Consider the following 25,294-nt stretch of genomic DNA (forward strand, 5'->3'; position numbering starts at 1 on the left):
CACGCGGCTTCCGCCGCGGAAAGAGCCCACGGGCATAGAGTAATATAAAAAAGGTTAAGAGAGGACACTCCCGTAGGCCCCTGCGGCTGATTTTAAGGTCCCTAGATAAAACAAGTTTTTTTATCTAGGGACCTTAGCTGATTTGGGTTCGCAGCGCACCAAACGGAAGTGGGGAATCCTAACAGCCGCCTCAGAGATCAAAAATCGCAAAAAAAAATTAAAAATGCCGATCTCAGAGGCCATTACTTAGCTATAGGTAAAATTACACGGCCCCCGAGACCACTTCTGTTAGTGTGATTGTCTCGGAGGTCATATATATATATATATATATATATATATATATATATATATATATATATATATATATATATATATATATATATATATATATATATATATATATATATATATATTGCAACAGGCGGGTTCTTCTAAAGAGGTTTGGCACGGCGCCTTGCACAAGGGTCACAAATGCGAGACAGCGTCAGCACAGAAAACAGACCGAGCGCGCAACACACGAACGTCATCGTCTTCACTCTCGCTGGCACAGAGCGGGCGCCGATGCGCACCGGTACAATCTCTCCTCGCACAAAAAGGAGCCAACCTGGCGACCTAGGGAGAAGATGCTACAGGCGGGTCGTAGCAGGGTTTGAGCCGCGCCACGTGAACTGTTTCGCGGCCGCGGCAGCGATGATCGGCCGTTGAGTCGACTGGCTCGACGACGTAGTTCACGGGAGATGTCTGCTCCAAGATGCGGTAAGGGCCTTGGTACCTTGACAAGAGTTTGGAGGAGAGGCCTGGAGCTGTGGACGGGACCCAGAGCCAAACCAGCGCTCCCGGGGAGTAATGGGCACTAGACGCAGCAGCGTCATGGCGTGATTTCTGGCGACACTGGTCTTGCGCAGTAAACGAACGAGCCAGTTGACGGCATTCTTCTGCGTAAGCAGCAGCTTCAGAAATGGGTTTGGCTTCAGAAATGTCCGGTTGGTAGGGCAGAATGGTGTCCATGGAGCATGAAGGTTCACGTCCGTACAGGAGAAAGAAGGGAGAGAAGCCGGTGGTAGTTTGGGCCGCAGAGTTATAAGCATATGTGACGAAAGGAAGTACTCGGTCCCAGTTGGTATGATCGTCCGACGCGTACATCGCAAGCATGTCGGCAAGGGTACGATTGAAGCGTTCCGTCATGCCGTTAGGGCCAAACAACGAAACGTTCCTTTCCTTCGACCGCGTCCTCACTTTACGTGAGGCCTCTTTACAGCCAAGTACCAACGGAGGAAGCAAGCGTACTCTGAAAGCTCCCTTCACCCGTCCTCGCGGGAGGAATGGTTGCCGCGCTCCTGCGTTCGAGATTATAGAATATAAGCTTTGCTCACAAGCGTTTATTCTGTAAGAAAAAGTTGGGTCACCACATCACTTCCAAATTGAAGTGTTAATATAGAGACGCGCGTACGCTTTCTTCCAACTGCGATTACTAAATGTGAAAAGCCACCGTAGTCGAGCGCAAAACGTGGTGCGTTCTAGCCACACTGAAATGCCCGCCTCTTCAAACGCTGTCAGCCTAAACGCGCTTCACCGTGCACGCACGCTCGCGTCTTCCCGCAGAGGTGGGGTGGGAGGGTTGCCTCGGAAACAAGCATCACGTGGGCTAGCTCATCACGTGGGCTAGCTGTGAGGTGAAGCGCTCGTTCAGGGCCAGGGACGCACGAAGGTAGCCCCAAAGCAACCTTAAGCTGAGGAAGCGCCAAGGAAGCCTTCACCGAGGGCTCCTCAGTGAGGAAGCTTTCAGAGTGACATAAGGCGGCCTCACCAAAATGAAGGCTTCCTTACTGAGGAAAGGAACGTTTCGTTGTTTGGCCCTTAGTTTGGGGATGGTATGCGGAAGCGGTGCGGTGTACAATGTGGCATTCTTTAAGAAGGACCTCAATTGCGTTTGAGAGGAAGACGCGGCCACGGTCGCTTAGCAATTCACGTGGTGCACCATGTCGCAGAATGAGGTGACGAAGAAGGAACCAGGCGACATCTTTCGCGGTGGCAGCTGGTAGCGCAGATGTTTCGGCGTACCGTGTGAGGTGGTCTATGGCGACTATGATCCAGCGGTTGCCGTCAGGAGTGTTCGGGAGTGGGCCGAAAAGATCGATTCCGACGCGGTCGAATGGTCGGGCAGGGCAGGGCAATGGTTGTAGAGGACCAGTGGTGCTGCGAGTAGGTAGCTTACGGCGTTGACACGCAGGGCATGACTGAACATACCGGCGAACGTATCGATACATGCCTCGCCAGTAGTACCTTAGGCGCAAACGGGAGTACGTCTTGAATGTGCCAGCATGACCGCATTGGGGGTCGTCGTGGAAGGCGCTGCAAATGTCCGTACGCAAATGACAAGGAATAACGAGGAGCCACCTGCGGCCATCGGTTAGGTAATTGCGACGATACAGCAAGCCTTCACGAACGGCGAAGTGTTGAGCTTGACGACGAAGGGTGCGTGAAACGGAGGCAGGGGGATGGTAAGACAAAATGTCAAGAAGGGAAGCGATCCAAGGATCTTTGCGCTGTTCGGCCGGCATGTCGGTGATGGTCAGAGATGACGAATCACATGTAGAAGCTGATGAGCAGGCAGTGTCAGAAGGCAGTGGCGATCGAGATAGGGCGTCAGCGTCCGAATGTTTTCGCCCGGAGCGATAAATGACACGTATGTCATACTCTTGTAGGCGTAAAGCCCACCGAGCGAGGCGTCCAGTCGGGTCTTTCAGGGACGACAGCCAGCATAAGGCATGGTGGTCGGTGACAACGTCAAACTGACGCCCGTAAAGGTAGGTGCGAAATTTACCGATTGCCCAAACAATTGCCAGACACTCCTTTTCTGTTACGGAGTAATTTGACTCTGCCTTTGTGAGGGTACGGCTGGCATATGCTACAACATACTCGCCAAAGCCGTGTTTGCGTTGGGCGAGGACAGCGCCAAGTCCGACGCCACTAGCGTCCGTGTGTATTTCTGTAGGCGCGTTGGGATCGTAGTGACGCAGGATTGGTGGGGAAGTGAGAAGTCGGCGGAGCGTCGTAAATGACTCATCACAATCGGTATTCCATGCCGAGAGGTCGGTGCTGCCGGCGAGAAGCTGCGTCAAGGGGGAAATAATGGAGGCGAAATTGCGAATGAAGCGCCGAAAATATGAAGACAAGCCGATGAAGCTTCGGAGCTCCTTTAGAGTGCTGGGCTTGGGGTATTCGGCAACCGCTCGAAGTTTGGCAGGATCTGGTGAAATACCGTCTTTCGAGACGACGTGGCCTAGCATGGTAAGCTGACGGGCGCCAAAATGACATTTCTTTAAAGGGGCCCTGCAACACTTTTCGAGCATGCTCAAAAAGCGCTGCCGATCGGTAGTCGAGGCTCCCGAGAACACGCGAGCCAAATATTATAGCGATGCGCACGGCCTGGAATTTACAATAAATTCTCAAAGTCAGCTGAAAATCGCTCCCTCTTCTCTCGACAAATGATGTATTAGTCCGCAAAATATGACGCGATTGTCGGCAGTTCCACCATTGGCTGATGTTATAATCACGATAACACCCTCATTATTACTTTCGTTGTTAATTTTGAGTTCAATAAGTAGATAATATGTATGTTTATATTATATTATCGCGTTAAAAACACCGAACAAACATTAATATTAGCACTTCCGGTCTCACCGACAGCTCGTCTGCTCGTAGTTGCGTGGTTCCGTTTTCTTCGCCATGCGCAGTGCCGAAAACGTGAATATTTCTGTGCTTTTGACCATCGCCGGTTGCCGTTGAGAGTGGCAGCCGTTCGAGTGTTGCCTCGTCAGCTGAGAACTGCATCGTCGGCACGTTCTCACGACCGACCGAGGCACGGGCGCAGCGTGTCTCCGATAACAATGCTGGCGTCCGGTAATGGCGGCGCTTCGGGGTCGTCTGCCAGTGCCGTCTTACGAGGCGGTGTATCGGAGTATGGGCCGAAACCGATCTCAGCTGTCATTCGTTCCAAACGAGCGGTCAGGTTTGCTTCCATGGTTGGCAGAGCGATGAAAACACTACGGCGTTCGAGGTGCACACCCAACATTACCAAACCGACGCGCAGTTTTCAAGCACGCGCGATACACAGTGCGATCGACTCCGCTCGACGAGAACGACGCAAGCCGACCGGAAGTGGCGGCACAGACCACGTGGTTGCGCCCAGACGTCAGAGAGAAAAAAATGAAGAAAAAAACTCCGCCGGCGCTCTTGGGCGGAGCCTCGCTCCTCTGCGCTCCCTCCGTCGACTCGCTGCCTAGCTTTCCGCGCGCTCGCGGCGTTGAGTTGAGGGAGAAAGCTGCGGAACGTGATCTCTATAATTTGGTAACACCACTTAGACTTGACGGATTCGAAAAATTTTTGCGGCATATGACTCGTGAAGAGTCATACGTCAATAATGAGACTATTCCAATATAACTAAGAAATGTGTTGCAGGACCCCTTTAAGTTTAACTGCAAGCCAGCAGTAGTGAGGCACTCGAGAACTTGTTCAAGGCGAGCGATATGAGATGGAAAATCTGCAGAAAAGACCACTATATCATCTAAATAGCATAGACAGGTCTGCCATTTGAGTCCTCTGAGAATAGTGTCCATCATCCTCTCGAAGGTTGCAGGCGCGTTGCAAAGCCCGAAAGGCATTACATTAAATTCGTATAAACCGTCAGGGGTGACAAAAGCTGTTTTTGGACGGTCGGCTCCAGCCATCGGCACTTGCCAGTAGCCTGAACGCAGATCCAGAGAAGAAAAATATTCGGCTCCTTGAAGGCAATCCAGGGCGTCGTCGATTCGTGGTAGGGGATAAACATCCTTTCTCGTAATGTTGTTTAGCCGGCGGTAGTCAACGCAAAATCTGATCGAACCATCCTTTTTTCGCACCAGCACGACAGGAGAAGCCCAGGGACTGTTGGATTCCTGAATCACGCCGCGTTGCAGCATATCATCTACGTGATCGCTAATAACGCGACGTTCGGCTTGCGATACTCGGAAGGGACGCTGTCGCAGTGGAGCATGGTGACCAGTGTCGATGCGATGAACAACCGCAGACGTGCGCCCCAATGATAATTGGCCGACGTCGAATGAACCACGAAAGCGTTCAAGCAGTTGAACAACCTTTGTGCGCTGAGCTTGCGTAAGCGCGTTATCGATGCTACGTAAGAAGGCGTCTTGGTCAGGTGAGGCGGATGCGGTGGCGGAAGTGACGGCATTTATCGGTAGTGCTGCCATATCGCAGGGTGCATCCAACGGGAAGATGGCATCAAAAGTGTCCAGACGACCGATGCATTCGCCTTGTAACAGAGTTGATGAGCAGGGGAATGGATTGCAAGCGTAGACTGCACCGGCACCATTCGCAAGTGTAACGACAGCAAAAGGGAGTAGAAGGTTTCGTCGGCGCGCACAGTCTTCAGACGGTGTAAACAGGGCACTGGAATCACAGACAGAGTCACAGGAAACGGACACTAAGGCGGCGGAGAACGGCGAAATGACGACCTCAGCAGCGACGACCAATTTAGGCGACGGGCTTGGGGAGTCCGGGACAGTGGTACCCAAAGGGGACAGAGCGAGTTGAGCACGAGCGCAGTCAACGACAGCATGGTGTGCGGAAAGGAAGTCCCAGCCGTGGATGACGTCATGCGACGCATGCGAGAGGACAACAAATTCGACAATATAGAATGCGTCGTTGATGAAAACACGTGCTGTGCACGCGGCCGAAGGCTTAACGTGCTGTGAGCTCGCCGTCCGTAATAGAAGGTCAGAAACCGGTATCGTCACTTTCTTGAGCTTGCGGCATAATAGTTCACTGATAACACAAACGGCAGCTCCTGTGTCAACAAGAGCGTTGGTCGCGACACCGTCTATAAAAACTGCGATTTCGTTAGGGTGCGAAAGATGAGGCCTTGAAATTTTCGACGAAGGCGCAGTTCTTGCCTCAGGAACTGCGGCTCTTAGTTTTCCTCCTGAGCAGAGTTGGAACGGCGGAGCATGGGAGAAATGGAGCGGCGCCGGGGAGAAGGAGATCGACGGGAGGCGAAAGTGGCACGGTGCGAATAAGTGTCCGATGAGTCAGCAGGGGTACGGCGTGCTGGTTGCTGTGGCATGTAGCCGAGGTTGGTGGCGTCATCATGCGAATGCAGACCGCGGCGACGACAGTGGCGTGCAACATGGCCAGGAATACCGCAGGCATAGCAGATAGGCCTGTTGTCTGGAGTACGCCAGGGGTTGTGAGAAGGTCCGGGAGGCGAGAAGGGTGGTGCGTGAACAGGGCGTACCGGGCGGACAGGGCGTGGCGACGAGTAGAAGTTGGTGACTGAGCCGGATGGTACTGGCGTCGGTCGAGCATATGAATGGGTAACGGCTTCAGCGTAAGTGAGAGGCGCCGCAACTTGCGTTGTTGGAACAGGAGGTGGGAGAGCCTCAGCAACTTGACTCTGAATGACCCGGCGGAGCGAGTGATCCAGCGCCGTGGGGCTATCGTTGACACATGCCACAAGGGAGAGCTGGCGAGCCACTTCCTCACGAACGTTCTGCTTAATTTGTGGCAGCAAGGCGGAATATTCAGCGCCAGTGCTTCTAGTTTCCAAGGCTGAGAGTTCCGCTGTCGGAATTCCGGCGCGACGGGTAGAAAGGCGCTCTTTACGCAGCTCATCAAAGCTTTGGCATAGTTCAATGACTTGCGTTACTGTCTGAGGGCACTTGGGTACTAGCATATGGAACGCATCGTCATCTATGCCTTTCAGAATGTGCCTTATTTTGTCAGATTCTGCCATTGACACATTCACCCGCTTACAGAGGTCGATGACGTCCTCAATATGGCTGGTGAAGGTCTCACCGTTTTTTTGGGCTCTGGCACGCAGGCGGTGTTCGGCGCGAAGCTTTCGCACGCCTGGCCTACCGAAGAACGAAGTGAGCTTCTCTTTGAAAGCCGACCAGGTGGTGAAATCGGCTTCATGGTTGAAGTACCATAGCTTGGCCACATCAGTCAGGTAAAAGCTGACGTGCGTCAACTTTCCACTTTCATCCCATTTGTTCGGACCGCTCACGCGCTCAAACTCTACCAGCCAGTCTTCAACATCCATTTCGTCAGTGCCGCTGAACATCGGAGGGTCACGTTGAAGAAACACCCCAGCACACATGACCGACGTGGGTGTAGGTGGGGCTGGAGAGGGAACGGTGTCCTCGGTCATTGCGGAGGCAGATGGTAAGGTGCGGTTGCGGAGCTCCAGGACGAGGAGGGGAACTACCCAGCAGCTCCACCAAATGCAACAGGCGGGTTCTTCTAAAGAGGTTCGGCACGGCGCCTTGCACAAGGGTCACAAATGCGAGACAGCGTCAGCACAGAAAACAGACCGAGCGCGCAACACACGAACGTCATCGTCTTCACTCTCGCTGGCACAGAGCGGGCGCCGATGCGCACCGGTACAATATATATATTTTTTAGCGCGTTACTTGCATGCATAAGTAGCTTCGTGTAAGCCACACCGCCAGAGCGGCGAGCACACAATGCCATTGTTTATGCAGACATGACAATCGTTGGGAGAGACGAAACATTTTATTTCAAGTCACATTCTCAGTAAGCACATACAAAAGATGGGTGCACTGCACAATGCAAGACAGCTGCCACATGTTGAGAAATTGCACAGTAGGAATAAATAGGCGATATTTAGAAAATTCCCACAATACAATAAAATTGCAGAAGACAGCATTAGCATCACAGAGGAAAAGGGGATTTCAGAGTGAAAAGGGGCCACTCGATTTAAGCGAATGAAGAAAAATCACAGCATATCCACGGAGTGAATGATGATGAGTGGGCGAAGCTGCGGAGGTTCATCGGTAAACCGTGAATCTTCCGTGAATTCTGCCCAGTACATCATCACCGACGTGAGATCGGGCGCGTTTATACTAAAGGTTCGATGAGTTATGACGACTTGCAGCTCACTTTAATTTTACATGTACGCTGTGAATTTTCATTGTTTAGAAAACCATTGCTTTAGAAAACATCTGGCGTCTTTCGTTAAGCAGCTGGCCTCTTTTCGTTGTGCTTTAGAAACATCTGGCGTTCTTTCGTTTTGCTTTTACAAAACATCTGGCGTCTTTCGTTGGTTTATTTCATCAATCAACGGCGTTTTGAACAAAATTTTTATTGTTTAATCACGCGCAGGAGAAATCTCACCAAGCACTACCTTGGAGGTAAACAATGGCTGCTAATGGGAATGAGAGACAGAAGAATTCGGCTTTTAGTTAACGCGCACGCTGCGAATTTTTTATTGTTCAACAACGCACAGGAAAAATCTCCCACCGGCACCACCTTGGAGGTCAAAGCGTAAGACTGGTTACGCACTACGACTACGACTACGAGGGACGAACGGGTGCCGCCTTAAGGAGCTTCGCCCCTAATATGTATGACCATCCAAACACTAACTAGCTGAACGGCAAAATAGTGCGAAAGATACGGACATACTTTGATAGTTAGCTAATGACAACCACAACTTCAAAATTACATCTTGGAAAGGTGCAAAGGGCTACCTGTCGTCTCGCGGAATCCTGAACCACTTTGTACCACGCTCTCTCCCTATCCTGCCGTTGTTGTTGCACCACGCAGCGCAGCAGTAGCTGCCGTAGTACTTGACTCCGGACGGCATGACCTGGAAAAGGAGAAAAAAGTTTACCGTATTTTCTCTGGCCTTCGCACAAATTGTCCGACGCACTTCTCAGCGCCCTTTAGCGAAAAAACAGTCCCAAGCAGTTGCCGCAGTGAAAACAAAGCAACCTTCGGTGCATGAACTACTGAGGCAGTATTTAACGAGAATATTACGTCGTAGCCACGGCCAACGAACACTGTTCTCATTTCTCATGTTCTCTCTAATTCGGCTCTTAACATAGGCGTCAAGCAAACTGCGAATACCACAAATAACGATTCTAAGCATAACTGCACTCTTTCACACATTTGCACAACCATGCAGTGAATTAGAACTGCGTGTAACGGCATTGTATGCACAAAGAAAACCTTACGACGCAAGCGGCGACTCATTTTTGGCAAAGCAATTCACGAGCATCATACGCGAAGCGTGAAGCACAAAGAATCTTTCGGCGCTAAAACACAAAGTGCGTCAAATGTCAACTTAAAGCTGTAGAGACAAATACATTGCAAAGTCATGATGGTAAAAAAGAACCCAATGAAGGCGTTCTTACCAAGCAGCCGCCAAGCAGAGTGACTTCCCGGCAGACGATCCCAGCGAATTCCACGGAGCAGGTAGAGCCAATTTTGCATGCGTCGCCGCTCATGCCGCGTCGTCTTGCCATGCCGGCAATCCTGACCATATATGGTCATGACAGCTACCAATCGATGATTTCGAACTGTCCAATCGCAGATGATAAAGACGGATTTAGAGCCGCACTGCGAGCCAGCGGAAGCCACTGCCGCAGCCACATAGTCTGACAAAGACAAGTAGATGTATCGCGAACCAGAAAAGGTACTTCAGTATCAAGGAGGTTATATACTATTTCTTCTGTCCGCCGCGGTGGTATAGCGGTTACGGTGCTCGGCTGCTGACCCGAAGGTCGCGGGTTCGATCCCGGCCGCGGCGGTCGCATTTCGATGGAGGCGAAATGGTAGAGGCCCGTGTACTTAGATTTAGGTGCACGTTAAAGAACACCAGATGGTCGAAATTTCCGGAGCCCTCCACTACGGCGTCTCTCATAATCATATCGTGGTTTTGGGACGTAAAACCCCAGATATTATTATTACTATTTCTTCTGGAGTGGAGGTGGCGCCCCCGTAAGTGAAGCCGGTCGCCGCCATATTGCAAAAGGAAAAACTCGGAAGCAGACGACGGAGTGCGCTCCGTTGCCCCGCCGTCGCAGTTGTCTTTGGGGACGGTGGCATGCTTTTGTAAAGCAGTTAAACATTTTACGAGGCCATGGCGACTTCGTGCGTCGCTTATGGCTGCACAAATCGCAATAAGAAGACGCCTGGGATCACTTTTCACGTGTAAGTGTCCTCACTTAGTTCGCTGACGATTGTCTGTTTTTCGTGCATGCTGTTAAACTGGAAACAATTTGAAAGGTGCGCATACATGTAATACATGCGTGCAGTTGTAGCGACGAAAATTTTACGCTTTAAATGTTCGCTGACACGACGTTGTACGTGACTTTTAAGTGTATACACGAAGTGGGTGCAGTCTAGCTGGACGTATACCGAGCAATATTGGTACGAGTAGGAAGTCAGAACGCCCTTAGAATTCCGAGCTTTCTGGTGTTTTCTTGCAAGTCAAGACTGACGGCGTGCATGCATATTTATCCGGTGCATGGATATCGAATTTGATGGATGTTTATCGAGGAATTGGCAAACGCAACATTCCATGACGTGATTATCCGTGTTACATGTTTCCAAAAGACTGCGCGCAGCGTTCTACCTGGGAACGTGCCGGTCGAAGAAGTGGTTAGAGAGCTAAGGACGGTTACCAGCTCGACCAGCTCTGACCACCTCTGCTCCATGTAAAACAATTTTATCTCTAAAATAAGGTGCCGCCCGTTTCATGGCCGATACCCCGCGGTGGGTTGCGCCAGGTTGCCAAGGAACAACCAACCAACCAACCACCTCTGCTCTATTCACTTCGCAGAATGCTGCTTCGACAGAACGGGGCAGATCGACGGCCTGGCACCTACAATTTGTACCTACAATTTTTCCTGCTTTCCCAGCGCATCTACAAAAGCCTGTTAGTTTCTACCTCCTTGACGTAGCTTCAACACAAATAGTTACGAAAAGAAAAAATTGCGGCAAAAGCAAGATGTAACTCTTTTGAAATCCGACCAAACCGAAATCGAAACACCGAAGGACGCGGCTGCTTTACTTTTTTATGCGTCTAGTCTGAGAGGGCGAGAGCTACCTCGTTCGAGGCTGTGCGCGCTGCGCTTGCCGTGATGGCACACGTCGCCCACGTAGGTTAATGCTTGCGAATCCTCCTTCTGGCCAAATGTTCGCGTGATTGATGTGTGCTTATGTAAAGAGAATAAGTGCGTTCCACGTTAGCTTGTGGTTACCCCTTGAACACTGACGCCGTTACAACACAAAAACCCAGTTCCTAGTAACACATATGTAATTACAGCGCGCTCGATATACGAAGCACCCCTTCGACAACAGATTATTCTGAAAGTCTGCAGCTGACGTAATAGTATGACATAATTTGTTTCATAAACGAGAAGAGGCAACTGTTCGTGGGTTTAAAGCAGTTTCCATCTCATTTTTTGATTGTGGGACTGCAAACCAACGCGCTCGCCGCGCGTATTCCATTGCCGTCTATGGCGGTCGCGCCGTGTTTTTCCTCTAGCTACATGGCCGCCGGCGGCTTCACTTGCTCCCGTTGGCGGCGGCCGGGACTGCCACTCCAGAGGTTCTATAGAACCTCCTTGTTCAGTATATAACTAGTACGCGCGTTCTCTTGGAAACAGGGAGTGACGTGCTGCCGTCTAACGGCCGGCGAGAAGCTGCGTAGCTCCGCCGCTTATAGGCTCGTGTGTCCACTCTTGTCATTTTCTGTTACTCTATGCCACGGGTAGGGTGGCTAGAACCATGGAGGAAGGAATACTAAGGAGAGGCCCTGACGTCACACTCGTGAAGCCGCCACATCGCAAACACCCGCATCGCCTCCTAGCGAAGGCGCAGCGAAACTTTTCGCGACTTCCGTTGCGACGTTTGCAAGCGCATGCGCGCATCGCGAAACTTTGCAGCCTTTTTTTTTGTTTGTTTGTTTTTCGCCGTGCTAGCGGTGTAGTCGATTCACGCATGCTGCTATTTGTGTGTGTTCTTTAGGAAAGCTACGCAATGCCCAGCTGTTGCGTATACCCTGTGCAAATCGCGTGTATACTGCAAGCAGTGCCGGGTGTCACTTTTCATGTGTACGTATACGTACGTTTCATTACTGATCACTAAGGCATGGTATTTGCATGCGGAGCACTCGGATGTGCGCTCTGTTGCTTCTTACTCGTTGTGTCAACTCGGAACATACGTGAAATTTTGTTTTTGGCGTCTGACGCGCCGTACATACCATGCGCTGAAGACATCGTACGTTTTAGAGGCTGTGTCGTTCAAACGAAAGGGCAATAAACTTTTGTTGTTGTTATCGGACTATGTGATGTATGTATCGTGCGGTGTGCGCTCGCTGCGTGCTTGTGTTGTGTGCGCACTGGAATTACAAACTTTACGTGCACGATCGCGTATACAATACGGCGGTGTCTTCTTTTCGACGTGAAGTTACGTCAACTATAGGTTGGCGTTAATTGCGCCGAATAGCTACTGCGCTCACTCCATATACACGAACAAAGAACCGCTAATCGGGCTAGAAGAAAGGAAAAGAAAGGCCTAACGCTCAGCAGAACGCGTAAGTCACTGCTAGGTGAGTTCGAATACGATGAGGCAGGGGCAGAATGTTTTTGATTACGGCACGTACCGGTAATTTCTGTACTGTTGCACAAAAACGCTCCTCGAAGAACTTCAGCACGCAACGCTCGGGCCTGCCGCGCACGAACAGCCTGGTAAACGTCTGCTTGCAACATTTTACTGCGTGCTCCGTGCAGACGTAACTCCGCTCGGCGTCCCTAGCGGCAAGAAGCGCAGATTTGGCGGGATGCTCTGACGCGCTCGAAATGGGGTGAAGTCGAGGAACTATGCCTTTTACGATGACTACACTTTCCGTGCTTCTCGCGCTTGGCTAGTGACCAGAGCGACGGTACGTCCGCGTTATCAACGCGATCAGTCAGCCGCAGGTGGTGGACGATAAGAATAATATAGCACACAACATCGCTCCGCGATTGCACCCCTCCTCGCTCCACGCTCCCGCTGTGACGGCGCGAGGTATTTTCGCGGGCAGTTCGTTTTGTGCCGGTTCCGCTGTTCGTAGGAATGCCGAACTCCAGGAATAATTGCTGCATTGTTGGGTGCAATAACCCCTACAGGAATTCTCTGGGCACGCGTTTTTACCGGTTTCCATTTAGAGAATATGAACGGAATCGGCGTGAACGGTAGATCGCACTCGTCCGACGACAAAAGCGAGTTTTGTAAATAGAAGGGTTTTTTTTTTTTTCTGGGGTTGCATTTGCCCGTGATTGTTGATCTGCCGAGGAACACCTCTTCCACGACGCCGTGAACGTGACCCCCTTCGAGGAGTTCCCTACCCTTCTTCAGGTTAGCTCCTCGGAAGAAACTATCTGTATCACGTAGCTCTCTGAATCCAAACGTAATAATAATTGGCACGCTTTGCAGTGCCATGGTAGCAAAACACGAGCCGCGACGACGAACTCGGCTGCACTGAATAAGTCGGCGCAGCGAATGCAGTGCCATGGCCGTTCGATGGAAAGCGTTTTTTTTTTTTTTTTTTCATTCAGCGGCCGTGACAGTGCAATTGCTGGTGTTCCCGGTTTCAAGCTGCCGCTGAGTTCGCTGCCGCGTTAGCTCGAGGGTGTTAAGCTGTGATTGTTTAGTGAGTGAGACGGCCCGCGTTACACGTGCGCAGTTTCGCTCAGCGGGCTCGTCACCTCCGTTGTCTTCCCCCAGTTAATGCATTTTATGTTGCCGCGTTCGCCTGAGGATACACGAGGTCTGGCGAAAAGAAGCACATGCGCTAACGCTACGTTCTCTGACAGCTGATAACAATTTGACGTTCAAGCGAAGCACTAAAACACGGCGCAGTGGCTGGCCGCCGCCTGTGTCGTCGAAAAGGGGGAGTGTCCAAAGCGCGCGGCGCTTTGGACACTCCCCCTTTTCTAGGTCAGGGGATAAATCTGAGGAGGAAAACGCCACTGATCTCCTAATCAGGGTTGCCACTGACTTTCGAGTGAAAGTCGCCAAAAGACATGCCAAAAGTCGCCAAATGTCGCCATTTTTTTTTCAAATTTCGCCAAAAAATGCGCCACTCTAGATATTTGGGCGTACCTAGTTATAAAAATTTCCAGTTATTTATAGCACCGTAGAGTACAATATTATCCAAACCCCTTCAATTATAATGTTATTTTTAAAGGCCAGTCGCATCACTCGCTTCACCATGGCAGTGCTTGATGCGCCGAATTTTCCGACAAGCCGCGAGAAGGGCTTAGAGGCGCAAGGGCTACCATTATGAAGGGAACGCTTATGATATCCTCCCATTACTGTCCACTCAATTTAAAGGTAAAAAATGAAAAGCACGAAAGCGTTATTTGTAGAAATCTTTACGACACATATATGAATTAAAATGTTTATGAAACGCAAAACGACAGAACTCTTACAGAAACCAATCATTAGTGAGTCTTATTGTTTTAAATGTGAACTAATATTACCGGGCGCCACTGAACATTTCTCATACTCACTTATATCTACACGTGTCAATCCGATGCGTCTAAGGCATAAAATAAATGAACAGCTTGATAAAGTAAAATATTACAAGGAATAATTTTTATTGAACACGCTCATCGAGAACACTGAATAATGCCTGAATAAATAATTTTTTTATTGCACACAAGCCGCGTAAGCGCTTCTCGGCTGTAAATATCCATAGGTACGTGACCCTGACGCACTTCGCGGGTTTCACAGAAGGAACATCAGTAAATGCTGTAAGCCCCAGAATAGTTTGCCGTCATTTGGCGAAACATTTCCTCCGGAACGACGTAGTTTGCTGACGTCTTTTGCTGCAAACGAAGACCAAATTTAATTCTTAAGATGGACTCCAATAGGTCCAGCTTCATTTTATTGCGAAGTTCCGTTTTAGTCAACGTTACTTAAGAAAATACTCTTTCCGCTTCTGCATTCGAAACCGGGAATGTTAAGATCCTGATGGCTCCAGCAGCGAGAACTGGGAAGGGGCATATACCAGCAGCATCCCTGAATGCTAATGCCTCATACCAAAAGCTTGTGGCAGAGTTCGTTTCAGTCGTAACGAATGCAGAGCGAAGCAGTCGTACTTCCGCTTCCAGCTGGTTCCTGGAGATGCCAAAGAAGCATGACGGCAAACTGAAGACATCCCGGCAAGCATTGGGCCCCAAAACTGCTTCCGGACTTATAGCTTGAAGCCTGCGAAGCGCAGATATCGCATTTGGAATGCGCGTTTGTAGCTGCATTGCCATCTTCTGCAAAAAATTTAAACACTGCTCTCTAATGCAGGCTTGTTCCTGGACAGGTAATCCACTTGCCTCAAGCCGTTCTGCAAATGCTGCTCCGAGGTCGGCTTGTTCAGAGTCTAGGTAGATGCCCTCCATGTTTTTTAAATTCAAAGAGAGCAGGTCACCGCTGGAGTTGTGCCGTAACACGGCCGGCTTCAATATGCGCTTTACAACATCTACATAAAGATTTTCTAGTTCTTGAAAAAGCTTCAAGGGGTCCACTGTCTGGCTTTGAAACAACGTGTTCACTCGCTTCATATTGTGAAGCACTGCTGCCAGAAATATCAAGTAGAGGTAGTTGCGAATATCATTGTACATATCCCGAAGAACACGCGCTTTGTAGTCACGGCTATTGGTGCTCTGAAAAAACTTCTGTAGGCTCTCAAACTGACTCACAATTCCTTCGATGCAATCGTACACTGCCAACCACCTCGTTGGTGACAGAGACAGGAGCTTCGGTGGCTCTAGCTTGTCGCTGTCATGATCTTCCAGCATACTATTGTACAATTCCTTGTACGCAGCAAGCCTTACAGTGCTGTGAGCAAAGTAAATGTGCGATTCGCGGACCATGTACTCCAGCGCTGAGGGCATTGTCTCCATCGTCTTAGCGGCAACGAGGTCTAATGAGTGGCACACACACTTTATGAGAATCAAATCTGGATTTCCATCTCTGAGCCGGCTCCAGAGAGAGTTGTGCTGTCCGCACATCGAGTTTGCACCATCTGTCGCTATTCCGACACAGTCTTTAGGAGCTAGCCCGTGATCAGACAGTATGTTCATGACGCAATAATGCATAACTTCTGCAGTTCCGTTTGCTACTTCTTTCAAATCGAGGAAAGTGTCTGAGATGCAGTTCGTCTCGGGGTTGAGAAAGCGAACAGAAACGCACAGATGTTTTGTGGCTGAGACATCCGTGGATTCATCTAGCATTAAGGAGTACCCAGGGCCCTCCTTCACCATTTTATCCAGCTTGGGCTTGAAGTGTGGCGCCAACACATTCTTATAATAATAATAAGAACAAGTTTATTTGCCATCTTTGTGAAATACAGATGGGGGGATTGCAGAAAAAAGCTGTCCCCGGACAGCTTGACTACCCTACAACCCTTTGTATTTGGCAGTGAGGCAATATCACTTATAAACACACATATATGTACATACACTCTTACATTATTATACAAATACAAAGCCACACACACGCGCATATATACAGGGGCATACTAGTGCTTCAACATATTTCAACTCACACTTTCATCATTGATGACAGCTGCGCACTTGGTACGGTGCATTCGAAACTTTCCGTCGAATTCTTCTTGCAGAATTTCACCAAGCTCGTCAACCGCACTTATAGATGCGTGCGTAGCGGTGTACAATGCTATTCGCACTTCCGGGCTGGCTCGGTCAAAATTTGGCTTGCTAACCTGACCCAAGAACTGCTTGAGCTGCTGTGCGGCAGGCACAACGTTATCTTTGTGTTTCTTAGAGTCAGCGTGCTTCAGGAGATCAGTGTAATGAGGCCTCAATACATAAATGAATTATTTGCACTTCACCGCTTGTGCATCTTCTGTCGACAATATCCAGTCTGGAAAATATTTCGACAGTAAACAAAAAATAATAAAAAAACACGTATTGACTTAAATGTAGACACTCCTAAAAAGATGATGGCCCGGCGACAGGTAGTTTGGCAACATAACAAATTCCCTCACTCGCATTCCAAATCGTAAAAGTAAGTCATATATGGCTTGTTATACAGAAACCACCAAATATCGCCTCCGACCCCTTACGTTCCTACGGTACGATACGATCACCCTTCAAGACTCAACATAACCACGCAGCCCGTGCACAAACACACACCTTTAAGTTTTTCGTCCCGGAACCAATCATCACGAAATTTTCTCTTCGCATTAGCGTGCTTTCCCATGTTGTTCCCCTAAACAAGAGACGGTCGTCGTGCGCAGCCTTCCTGCAGATAAATTAAAGAATTTCATTGCAGTCGAAAATGCTAAAATAATTCAGAAAGATAATTTCAAAGCAACAAAGCAACGCAAACTTCTTCGAAAGTATGGCGTAGCCTTCGTAATAATGTTCACAACACGCTTTCTGTGCAGTCAAGCGTGCGCTGCACTTTTGCCTCAGGGCAGTTTCTGAAGGCTTTTCACTTTTGAAGGCTACCCAGACTTTTTAAGAAGTCGGCCCGAAAAGTATCTCATCAGCAAAAGTAAACGCCACGTACCGAATTAGGGGGTACTGCAGCAGTTCATAAGTCGCCAAGTTATTCAAAACAATCGGAGCTTTGGCGGTAAAAAGGCCGGAACAAGCCACCAAACCGTCGCCTAGCCACTCCGAAATGAAAACTTTAGAGGTGCGCTTAAAGCACCGAAATCGCCTCAAGCGATAAACTTATTGTCTAACACCGCCGCCTCGCGGCACGCGAACCAGTCCACTGACTTGCATTTTGCTCGGCTGTCGCTGGGGGACGCGCCAGTACCTCCTGGATCTAGATAAATTGAGGAGTTAGTGGACGGACGTACCGAATGGCGCATAATGTGCGCCTTCAAGCGGTGCGTCTAAAATCAAGAAAAATAGAGAGAATGTTGTCACTCATTCGTTGGGAAGACACGGAGCTTAGAATGTATAACTCAAGTGAGACCTAAGCCGACATTCGCCAAAAATTCGCCAAGTCGCCAATCATAAATTTAGGTCGCCACGGGCCTCTGAAATTCGCCAATTTGGCGAAAAGTAGCCACCAGTGGCAACCCTGCTCCTAATGGAGGTCAGTGGAAAACGCGCGCGTGGAGGAGAGTGTCGCTACGTCAGCTACGTTCTTGAGTTTTCTCAAGGAAGTGCTGCCACCTGTGACAAACGTCGCTTGTCCGTTTCCCGCCACAGCGATTCGTTTTCGCAGTTCGCTGAGTGAAATTCTTCATTTCACCGTGCAGAGGTGAGACGACTGCCTTATTTTTGTCTCGAACATTCAGAATTTTCTGCATCGGGTATTCCGGTGTCCTTTCGCAATAAGTTTATTCGGTGAAAACTATTTACGGCTTCCGGATGTCCTTGCTAATATTGATGTTTACAAATGGCATACATTGTCATTATTGATTGGTGAAACACGTCCGATACATGGGACGCATAGCTTTCTTTTTTTCATGTACCGATCGTGAATACAAACTCGCTGAGCGAATCGCAAGTTTGTTCATGCTTGACCTGCGCACAGTGGTGAACATTTGGAGACTTGCTTATGTTTTGGGCGCGTGTTACCTCATGCAGCGTAGCGCCAGGAGCCCGTGCAGCGGATGGTCCGCAGTGCTGATTTTTGGTACTTACGGGTGATTGCCGCTTCCACAATTTCCCGTCTTTAAGTCGATTGCTTGCCCCGCCACGGTGGTCTAGTGCTTATGGCGCTCGACAGCTGACCCGAAGGTCGCGGGATCGAATCCCGGCCGGCCGCGGCGGCTGCATTTTCGATGGAGACGAAATTGTTTGAGGCCCGTGTACCTAGATTTAGGCGCACGTTAAAGAAACCCCGGTGGTCGAAATGTCCGGAGCCAACCACTACGGCGTCTCTCATAATCATATCGTGGTTTTAGGACGTTAAACCCCAGATATTATTATTAAGTCGATTGCTCGCTCATTTCAATCTTCGTTTATCCGATTTATTAACTTTCGCTGGAGTAATCGAGTTCGGCATTTTGAATCTTACCTTTTCACAGCCGACCACGTGGGCAAGTTACTAACCACGCATGCGCAGTACTGTAATATATATTTACTGTAAAGAGTCTACAGATATAAGACATAATTGCGTCACTGACGCGTGCCCGTCAAGAATCTCGGCAAGTAATCGTGTTTCATTAAAAAAAAATGCAATGCTTCATTGCGTGCTACTTGTCCGCGAGTCATCACATCTGGTATTCGCTTTTCTGTATCCTACAGTGATTGTACTTCCCGCTGGTCGATGATATAAGAAGACAATCGAAACAGGAGTTCGACAACTGGCGGGATTATGCAGTGAACCCTCAGGGATTGTGACAGATATACTGTGAAACCTCGGTGATACGAATCTCACGGGACCACCAAAAATATTCGTATCATCCTAAATTCGTGTAACCAGAAAGCAAGGAAAATTAGCATGCGATAAAAGAAAGCTGGCGTACATTTTCATTTGTTGTTTTTCAGGGCCGCAGCAACGTCAGGAAGAACCCTGAATGATTTTCAGTTAAGTTTTTGGATGTCGGCAATCATACCAGCACTCGTAAATATACGGCCTGTACGCGCGTATTTAATTAATGGACCAGGTGCGTTGTGACCCGCGACCGCAGTAGCCCCTTCCAAAGTTTGGTATGCTTTTTGGCATGAGTAACAACAGAAACGCTTTGACGCGATGGATCAAGGCCACAAAATTACAGAACCACGGTCTTGTGTTATGATTTTGTTATCGCGGAGGTGTCGGGGATGTTTTTTGGGAGATATACGGCCGTTCCCGCACAGTGCGACCTCAAAGGTCGGGCATGTTGCCGTTGTTGAGGCCTGACTCCTTCGCCAAGACCGTTCCTCGCCTTCTTTCGGTCCTCGTCCACCTTTCATAGCATGTCTGATGCACAAGGCAGGCACGTGTAAACACAGTACAACGACAGCAACCCGCGTCGACGCGTTAGAAAAAAGAAAGCATGACGCTAATGTCCTCTGTAATCTAAACGCGAAGGCACACGGAGGCACATAAGAGCTTGAAAGATTCGCGCACACAATGTCGGAAGCCGTGACGCGTCCCTGAAGGTTTATTCTGACCGTAAGAAAAGTGCTTTTCTTACACCGTGATTCTGACGATTTGGCAGCGGCGCGCATGCCCACGCTTGCGTTCCCGCGGTCGCACGTGCTTGGCGCGTCTTCCGCGACAGCGCGGACCGCACCTCTTCGTTCCTGGGCTGTAGTGTACGTTCGTATCAAACGTCGCTGGGTGAAAATCGGTTCGCAACAACCGTACTCCATTACACTGCAGGCCAATGGGCCTTAGTCCGGACCAATGAAAAATTCGTATCACCCCAAAATTCGTATGAGCTGCGATCGTATCACCGAGGTTTCACTACTCGTTTTGGAGCCATATCTCGATCGAAGCGAAGCACCTTTACTCCGTTTCGTACGGTGGTACGCTGCGTTTCGTGCAATAGTGTTCCAGCTACGCTAGAAAGGCCACTAAGGGTACTACTGTGGAGATGGAAGGCAGCGGCTTCACGTCGTTTTCGCGCCCTTTTGCATTTCTGTGCGCGTTGGCGCTCCTTCAATTCCACGCTATTTTTCTCCGGACTAACGACACACGTCCACTCCATAGCGCAGGGGTCTCAAACTCAACCTAAGCTAACGCCCCGCAGTCACGAAATTCTCCCAATGGGCCCGGCCACTGAAGAAGGTTGGAAAGGCGAGGGGGGAAGGGGGGGTGTCGACAACATCTCAGCTAACGTTGCCATTTGAAGGAAGGCCTTTCCCATATTTCGTATATGACTCATTTCTGAAGGTGAAGCGAATTCGGCGTCAGGATTCGAGAAACATATCGATACCGATCTCCAGGATAACTGAAATCTGGACGCCGATTCTGCAGTGTAGAGTTTTTGTTCCGTGGTTATGTTTTAACATATTGTGGTTACTGCATGGGGTGCCTCAGTAGCAAAATGCTAGATACCACTCATGGTTGTGTAGCTCTTGAAAATACGTATCAGCGAAATAAAAAAAAAATGTTTGTGTATATGTCATCGTCCCACACAGATTCAAGAAAATTGAATCTACAAAGGAGAGCTGTTCGTTCCATTTGCCATAACTATGATCGTAATTTATCGCCCTCATCTGCAATGAACTCTTTGAAACTGTCTAATCTATACACCAGGCGGGATAACGATTCCTTGAAGCTCTTACATTCATTTATTCATTCATCTTGTTGTCTATATCCTCCGATTATTGCAACTCATTCAACCGGACGTTACCGCAGCCTCAGCTTAAAGCCTTTCTTTACGCACACTAACATTTTAGGGGCGAAGCTCCTTATAGCGGCACCCGTTCGTCCCCGTCGTAGTAGTGTGTAACCAGTCTTAAAAACGGAGGGGGCGTGCACACATGAAGGCTCCCTAAAGACAATGCGCTGCGACAGTACGTGATATGTATCGCCCTCTCCTCTCCTACGCTTCCCCCTCTTTCTCATCTCCCCCCCCCCCCCCCCCCCGCGGAATTTTTGGCCAAGTAGGTGTTATTACCGAAAGAAATAATGAAAATAGGTGTTTTTCTCAAATAGACAAACAAGGTTTTCAGAAAGCAAGTGCCCCCCCCCCCTCCCCGAAAAAAGTTCCTGCCTACGGGCCTGATATGGGCTATACGAGCCGAAAACCCGAAAAGGGACTCAACGAAACGTAATATGTCCCAAAACAGCGTACTAACAACACTTTTCCGAGGGCAGCAAACGTTCTTTCTTCTCCGCTTCTTATTTATTCAACCTGAAGAAAGAACATTTCGCGTGTGTGCTGGTAAACACGCCGAAGTATTTCTTATTGTGAACGCAGCTACTAATAGCCTCGCTAGTCTATATTGCGTTTCGCGCTGTGTTTTGGAAGCGGACTATGCAAAGGAGCAAATGCTTAATGCGGCACGCACAAACCGCAAGAAGTTAATTTACGTTAGATGACAGACTAGTACTGGGATACAATTGCTAGCGCTGACTGGGAGAAGGAAGGCGAGGCTAGCGCGGTGCCGCTGTAATACGGTGCCCCTCTTCTGTGTAGGACTGTATAGGGCCTACAGTGCTAAGGTATGGGGCGGACTTGGAGCCCCACTTCGATTATCTGCCCGCCCCCCTTCCCTACGTGTGCGCACTCCTATGATCGTGTATGTGAAATGCAAACCGCGCTTCGTGATAGACAAAGGGAGAGAGAGAAAGAAAGTGAGTGAGTTGAACGTCACCCGCACGCATGCCGGCGTAACAGGCGTGCCTTGGACCATCCAGGCAGACTTTGAATCGGCCGCGTCCGCGTGTCCAGAGAGGCCCTGTTACGTCATACATGACCATGGAACGCGACTTCGGTTCTTCATTGGCGAGCGCGCAATGCTCGCGTGATTCCCGCCACGCGACTGACCTTAAATACAGGCGTGCGCAGGGTCCTCCATTAGGGGGAAGAGGGGGGGGGGGTGGCTGCCCACTGCTCCTGTGCGCACGCCATGAACTGTTGATATCATAAATGCTGACGCTGGTTCTTGGCGGTTATTGTCGGTGGTTCTGGCAGCTATATTATGAAAAATAGACCGGGAACACGCTCAGCAGAGTCCGTAGTACGCGGAAATAGCGCTTTGATATATTCATAGTCCACGGCCTGTAGGCTAGAAATACAGTATTCTCCCACCCAATATGCAAACATCTTTACTGTTCTTTCATTTTTCGGTGACTATCCAGCCAGAGATGGCACGAGACCTGAAGAATACGCGCACCAGACAACAACAACATTGTACAAATGACGCTGGAGGAGGCGGAGGGTCCTGCGATGATGTCACGAGGTGAGCACCTTCGTCTGAAAAAAAAAAACAAAACAAAAGAGTACGTGCGTGTGAAACACCTTATGCTGCCGAAAGGAAAAGCTGAAAAGGAGCACTAATACTTACCTCAGCTTGGTACCCAGAGCTTATTACTTAGGGAATGTGAGGTGCAAATCGTAGCTGTTTTGGTGAACTACAGTAATACTATACCAAGCAGCGTGTTGCCATGATAAGGTCCTTATTAAAGCCATGCAAACAAGCAAAAGTCGGTTGTCGTCGCCGTCTTGAAGTAGCTGCGACGCCTAGTCATGGCGATATTAATTATGGCACTGTCTTCCCGTGCTCGGTAAAATGTTTACTGCGAAAAGATGAACCATCAATCCTCACCTTAAAAAACTCCATGAACTTAATTGGAGATGTTTTTACATTCTTGGCGTCACAGTGATAGCATTGCTCGCAGCAGTGCTTGCATACTTCACGCTGTTGTCATGTTGCTAATTTTGCTACTCGCAGATGTCCTGCCAGTGAAAGCGCGTCCCAGGCCAAGCCGAAGCGGAAGTACGCCGACGTGAAACATCACAAGTGCGGCGTGTGCGGCAATGATTTCAGCTGCAAATCGAGCCTCAAACGTCATCTCGCGACGCACGCTGGCAAAAACCAGCACGCCTGCCCATGCTGCCCGGCAACTTTCGCGAGGAAATCGGCCCGCGACAGGCACTTGCTGACGCACTGGGGCGAAAAGAAACACGGCTGCCCCACGTGCGGCAAAACGTTCGCCTGCAAGGAGTCTCTCGCGAATCATCTCCGCCAGCACACTGGCGAAAAACCGTTTAAGTGCCATTTCTGCCCGGCGGAGTTCACGAATCGGTTCACGTTAAGAGGCCACATTTTCACACACAGCGGTGAAAAGCCGTACAAGTGCGATCATTGTGGCAGAAGGTACGCGCTACGACTGACCCTCGTGCGCCACAACCGGATGCACACGGGCGAGAAGCCATTCAGTTGTGACAGGTGTCCGGCCGCGTTCGCCCGGAAGGACACGCTGGACAATCATCTCCTTACGCACACCAAGGAGAAGTCGTGGCAGTGCAGCCAGTGCTCTAAGACATTCGCGAGGAAGGCCACCCTGACGCGCCACTCGCAGGTGCATACCGGCGAACGGCCGTTCAAATGCGACGTCTGTCCAGCCGCCTTCGCCCGAAGATATACCCTGCATGTTCACAAGGGGACCCACACTGGCGAAAAGCCCTACGAATGCGGCAATGTGCGGCCGCAGATTCACGACGAGTAGTCACCCCAACACCCACGCGCACGGCGCCCATGGCACTGCAAGCGCTGGTGCGCGCGATCCATGTAACCAGGAGCCTCCGATCGCGGCGCAACAACCTGCGCAAGACGCCGCCGTAAAGCTGTTGTGGGCAGTCCCCAGAAACAAGCTGAAGACGCGAGCCAAATAAAGCCCGATGGCCATCTACGCATCGGTAACAAAGATTCTGACATGTCCCTGTTTTAGTCTGATGAAGACACGTGGTTCTCGGTAAAACTTCATCTACTTATAAACGAAACCTCCGCCACGAACCCGTTTCTCTGGGAAGTGCTGCCGTCTTACGCGATTGCGTATCAATTTTCAATTGGTAATCGCCTCCGCGAGGAGAAGCACCACGTTGCTCTGAAAGGCCGCGCATTACTGCCTTGCTTTATCGTCTTGTGTCGTGATTCACTATAATTCAATGTGATTCCCGTCTCCACTTCAGACGACGATTATGATCTCATAACATGGCTCACTGTGAAATTGGGCCAAAATATGTTAGCTGCGCCTTTATTCAAGGTCTCAAGATAATGCACACTTATTAAGAAATATAACAACAAGAGATATATCAAGAGAAAACTAAAATTTTTGTGCTGTTGTATTCTGTGGGGTTTACTTGCCGAAACCACGATATGATTATAAGACACACCGTGGTACGTGACGCCGGATTAATTTTCGCCACGCGGGTTTTTTACCGAGCACCCAAATCAAAGTACGCGAGTGTTCTCGCATCATGTCTCGCATTCGCCCCAATCGAAGTACAGTCAACGTGGCTGCAAATGGGGCTTACAACTTGCTTAGCTACGGCGGCTGGTATTGTGGGACTGCGCACACATGGTAGATAGATTAAGAGTTAACATAAACCTGACAATTAAGAATAGGTAGATTAGGACGATGTACCATAAAAATTGTTTCGATTACTGCAATAAGCATATCAAGGAATTAACTGAATACAAAGGTATATGTATATAGTTGTAGGACATAAAAGATCCTAATATATTTAATTGAAAAGTACGCTTAGCGATTTAGCAGAATATTCCGCGATATATTTCGAACATTAATATTGCGGCCACAGTGCTCCCCCAAAAGTATTCATCCCAGATAAATGCCACAACGATGTCTCGATTTGGAAGTGCCCACCGTGCGCACTTCAAGTTGTGCTTTTTATAACCACGAAACGCGACGGTCAATGGGCTCAGTTGCTCTAGTGCTTCTAAATTGTGACACAAATGCTGAATAACAGAACAAAAAAAGTCACAGTTTCGCCGCAACGGCGAAGCAATGAATGCGATAGCAATAAATTGGAATGTAACGCGAAGAACGGAAAGCAGCT

At 49.4% G+C, this 25,294-nt stretch overlaps 1 protein-coding gene across 1 annotated transcript in view; it reads left to right on the forward strand.

The window, feature by feature from the left end:
- The window catches only part of LOC119405445 (zinc finger protein 845), a 40,060-nt gene extending 15,984 nt beyond the window's left edge, over window positions 1–24,076 (forward strand). The window contains exons 4-5 of the mRNA XM_037672281.1: window positions 14,964–15,014; window positions 23,166–24,076. Of these exons, the coding sequence (XP_037528209.1) occupies window positions 14,964–15,014; window positions 23,166–23,943 (829 nt within the window). The 3' untranslated portion in view covers window positions 23,944–24,076. The remainder of the gene's footprint in view (window positions 1–14,963; window positions 15,015–23,165) is intronic.
- The last annotated feature ends 1,218 nt before the right edge of the window (window positions 24,077–25,294 follow it).

Source organism: Rhipicephalus sanguineus, chromosome 9 (assembly GCF_013339695.2).
Source record: "Rhipicephalus sanguineus isolate Rsan-2018 chromosome 9, BIME_Rsan_1.4, whole genome shotgun sequence".
In the NCBI taxonomy this organism is placed as follows: Eukaryota; Metazoa; Arthropoda; class Arachnida; order Ixodida; family Ixodidae; genus Rhipicephalus; species Rhipicephalus sanguineus.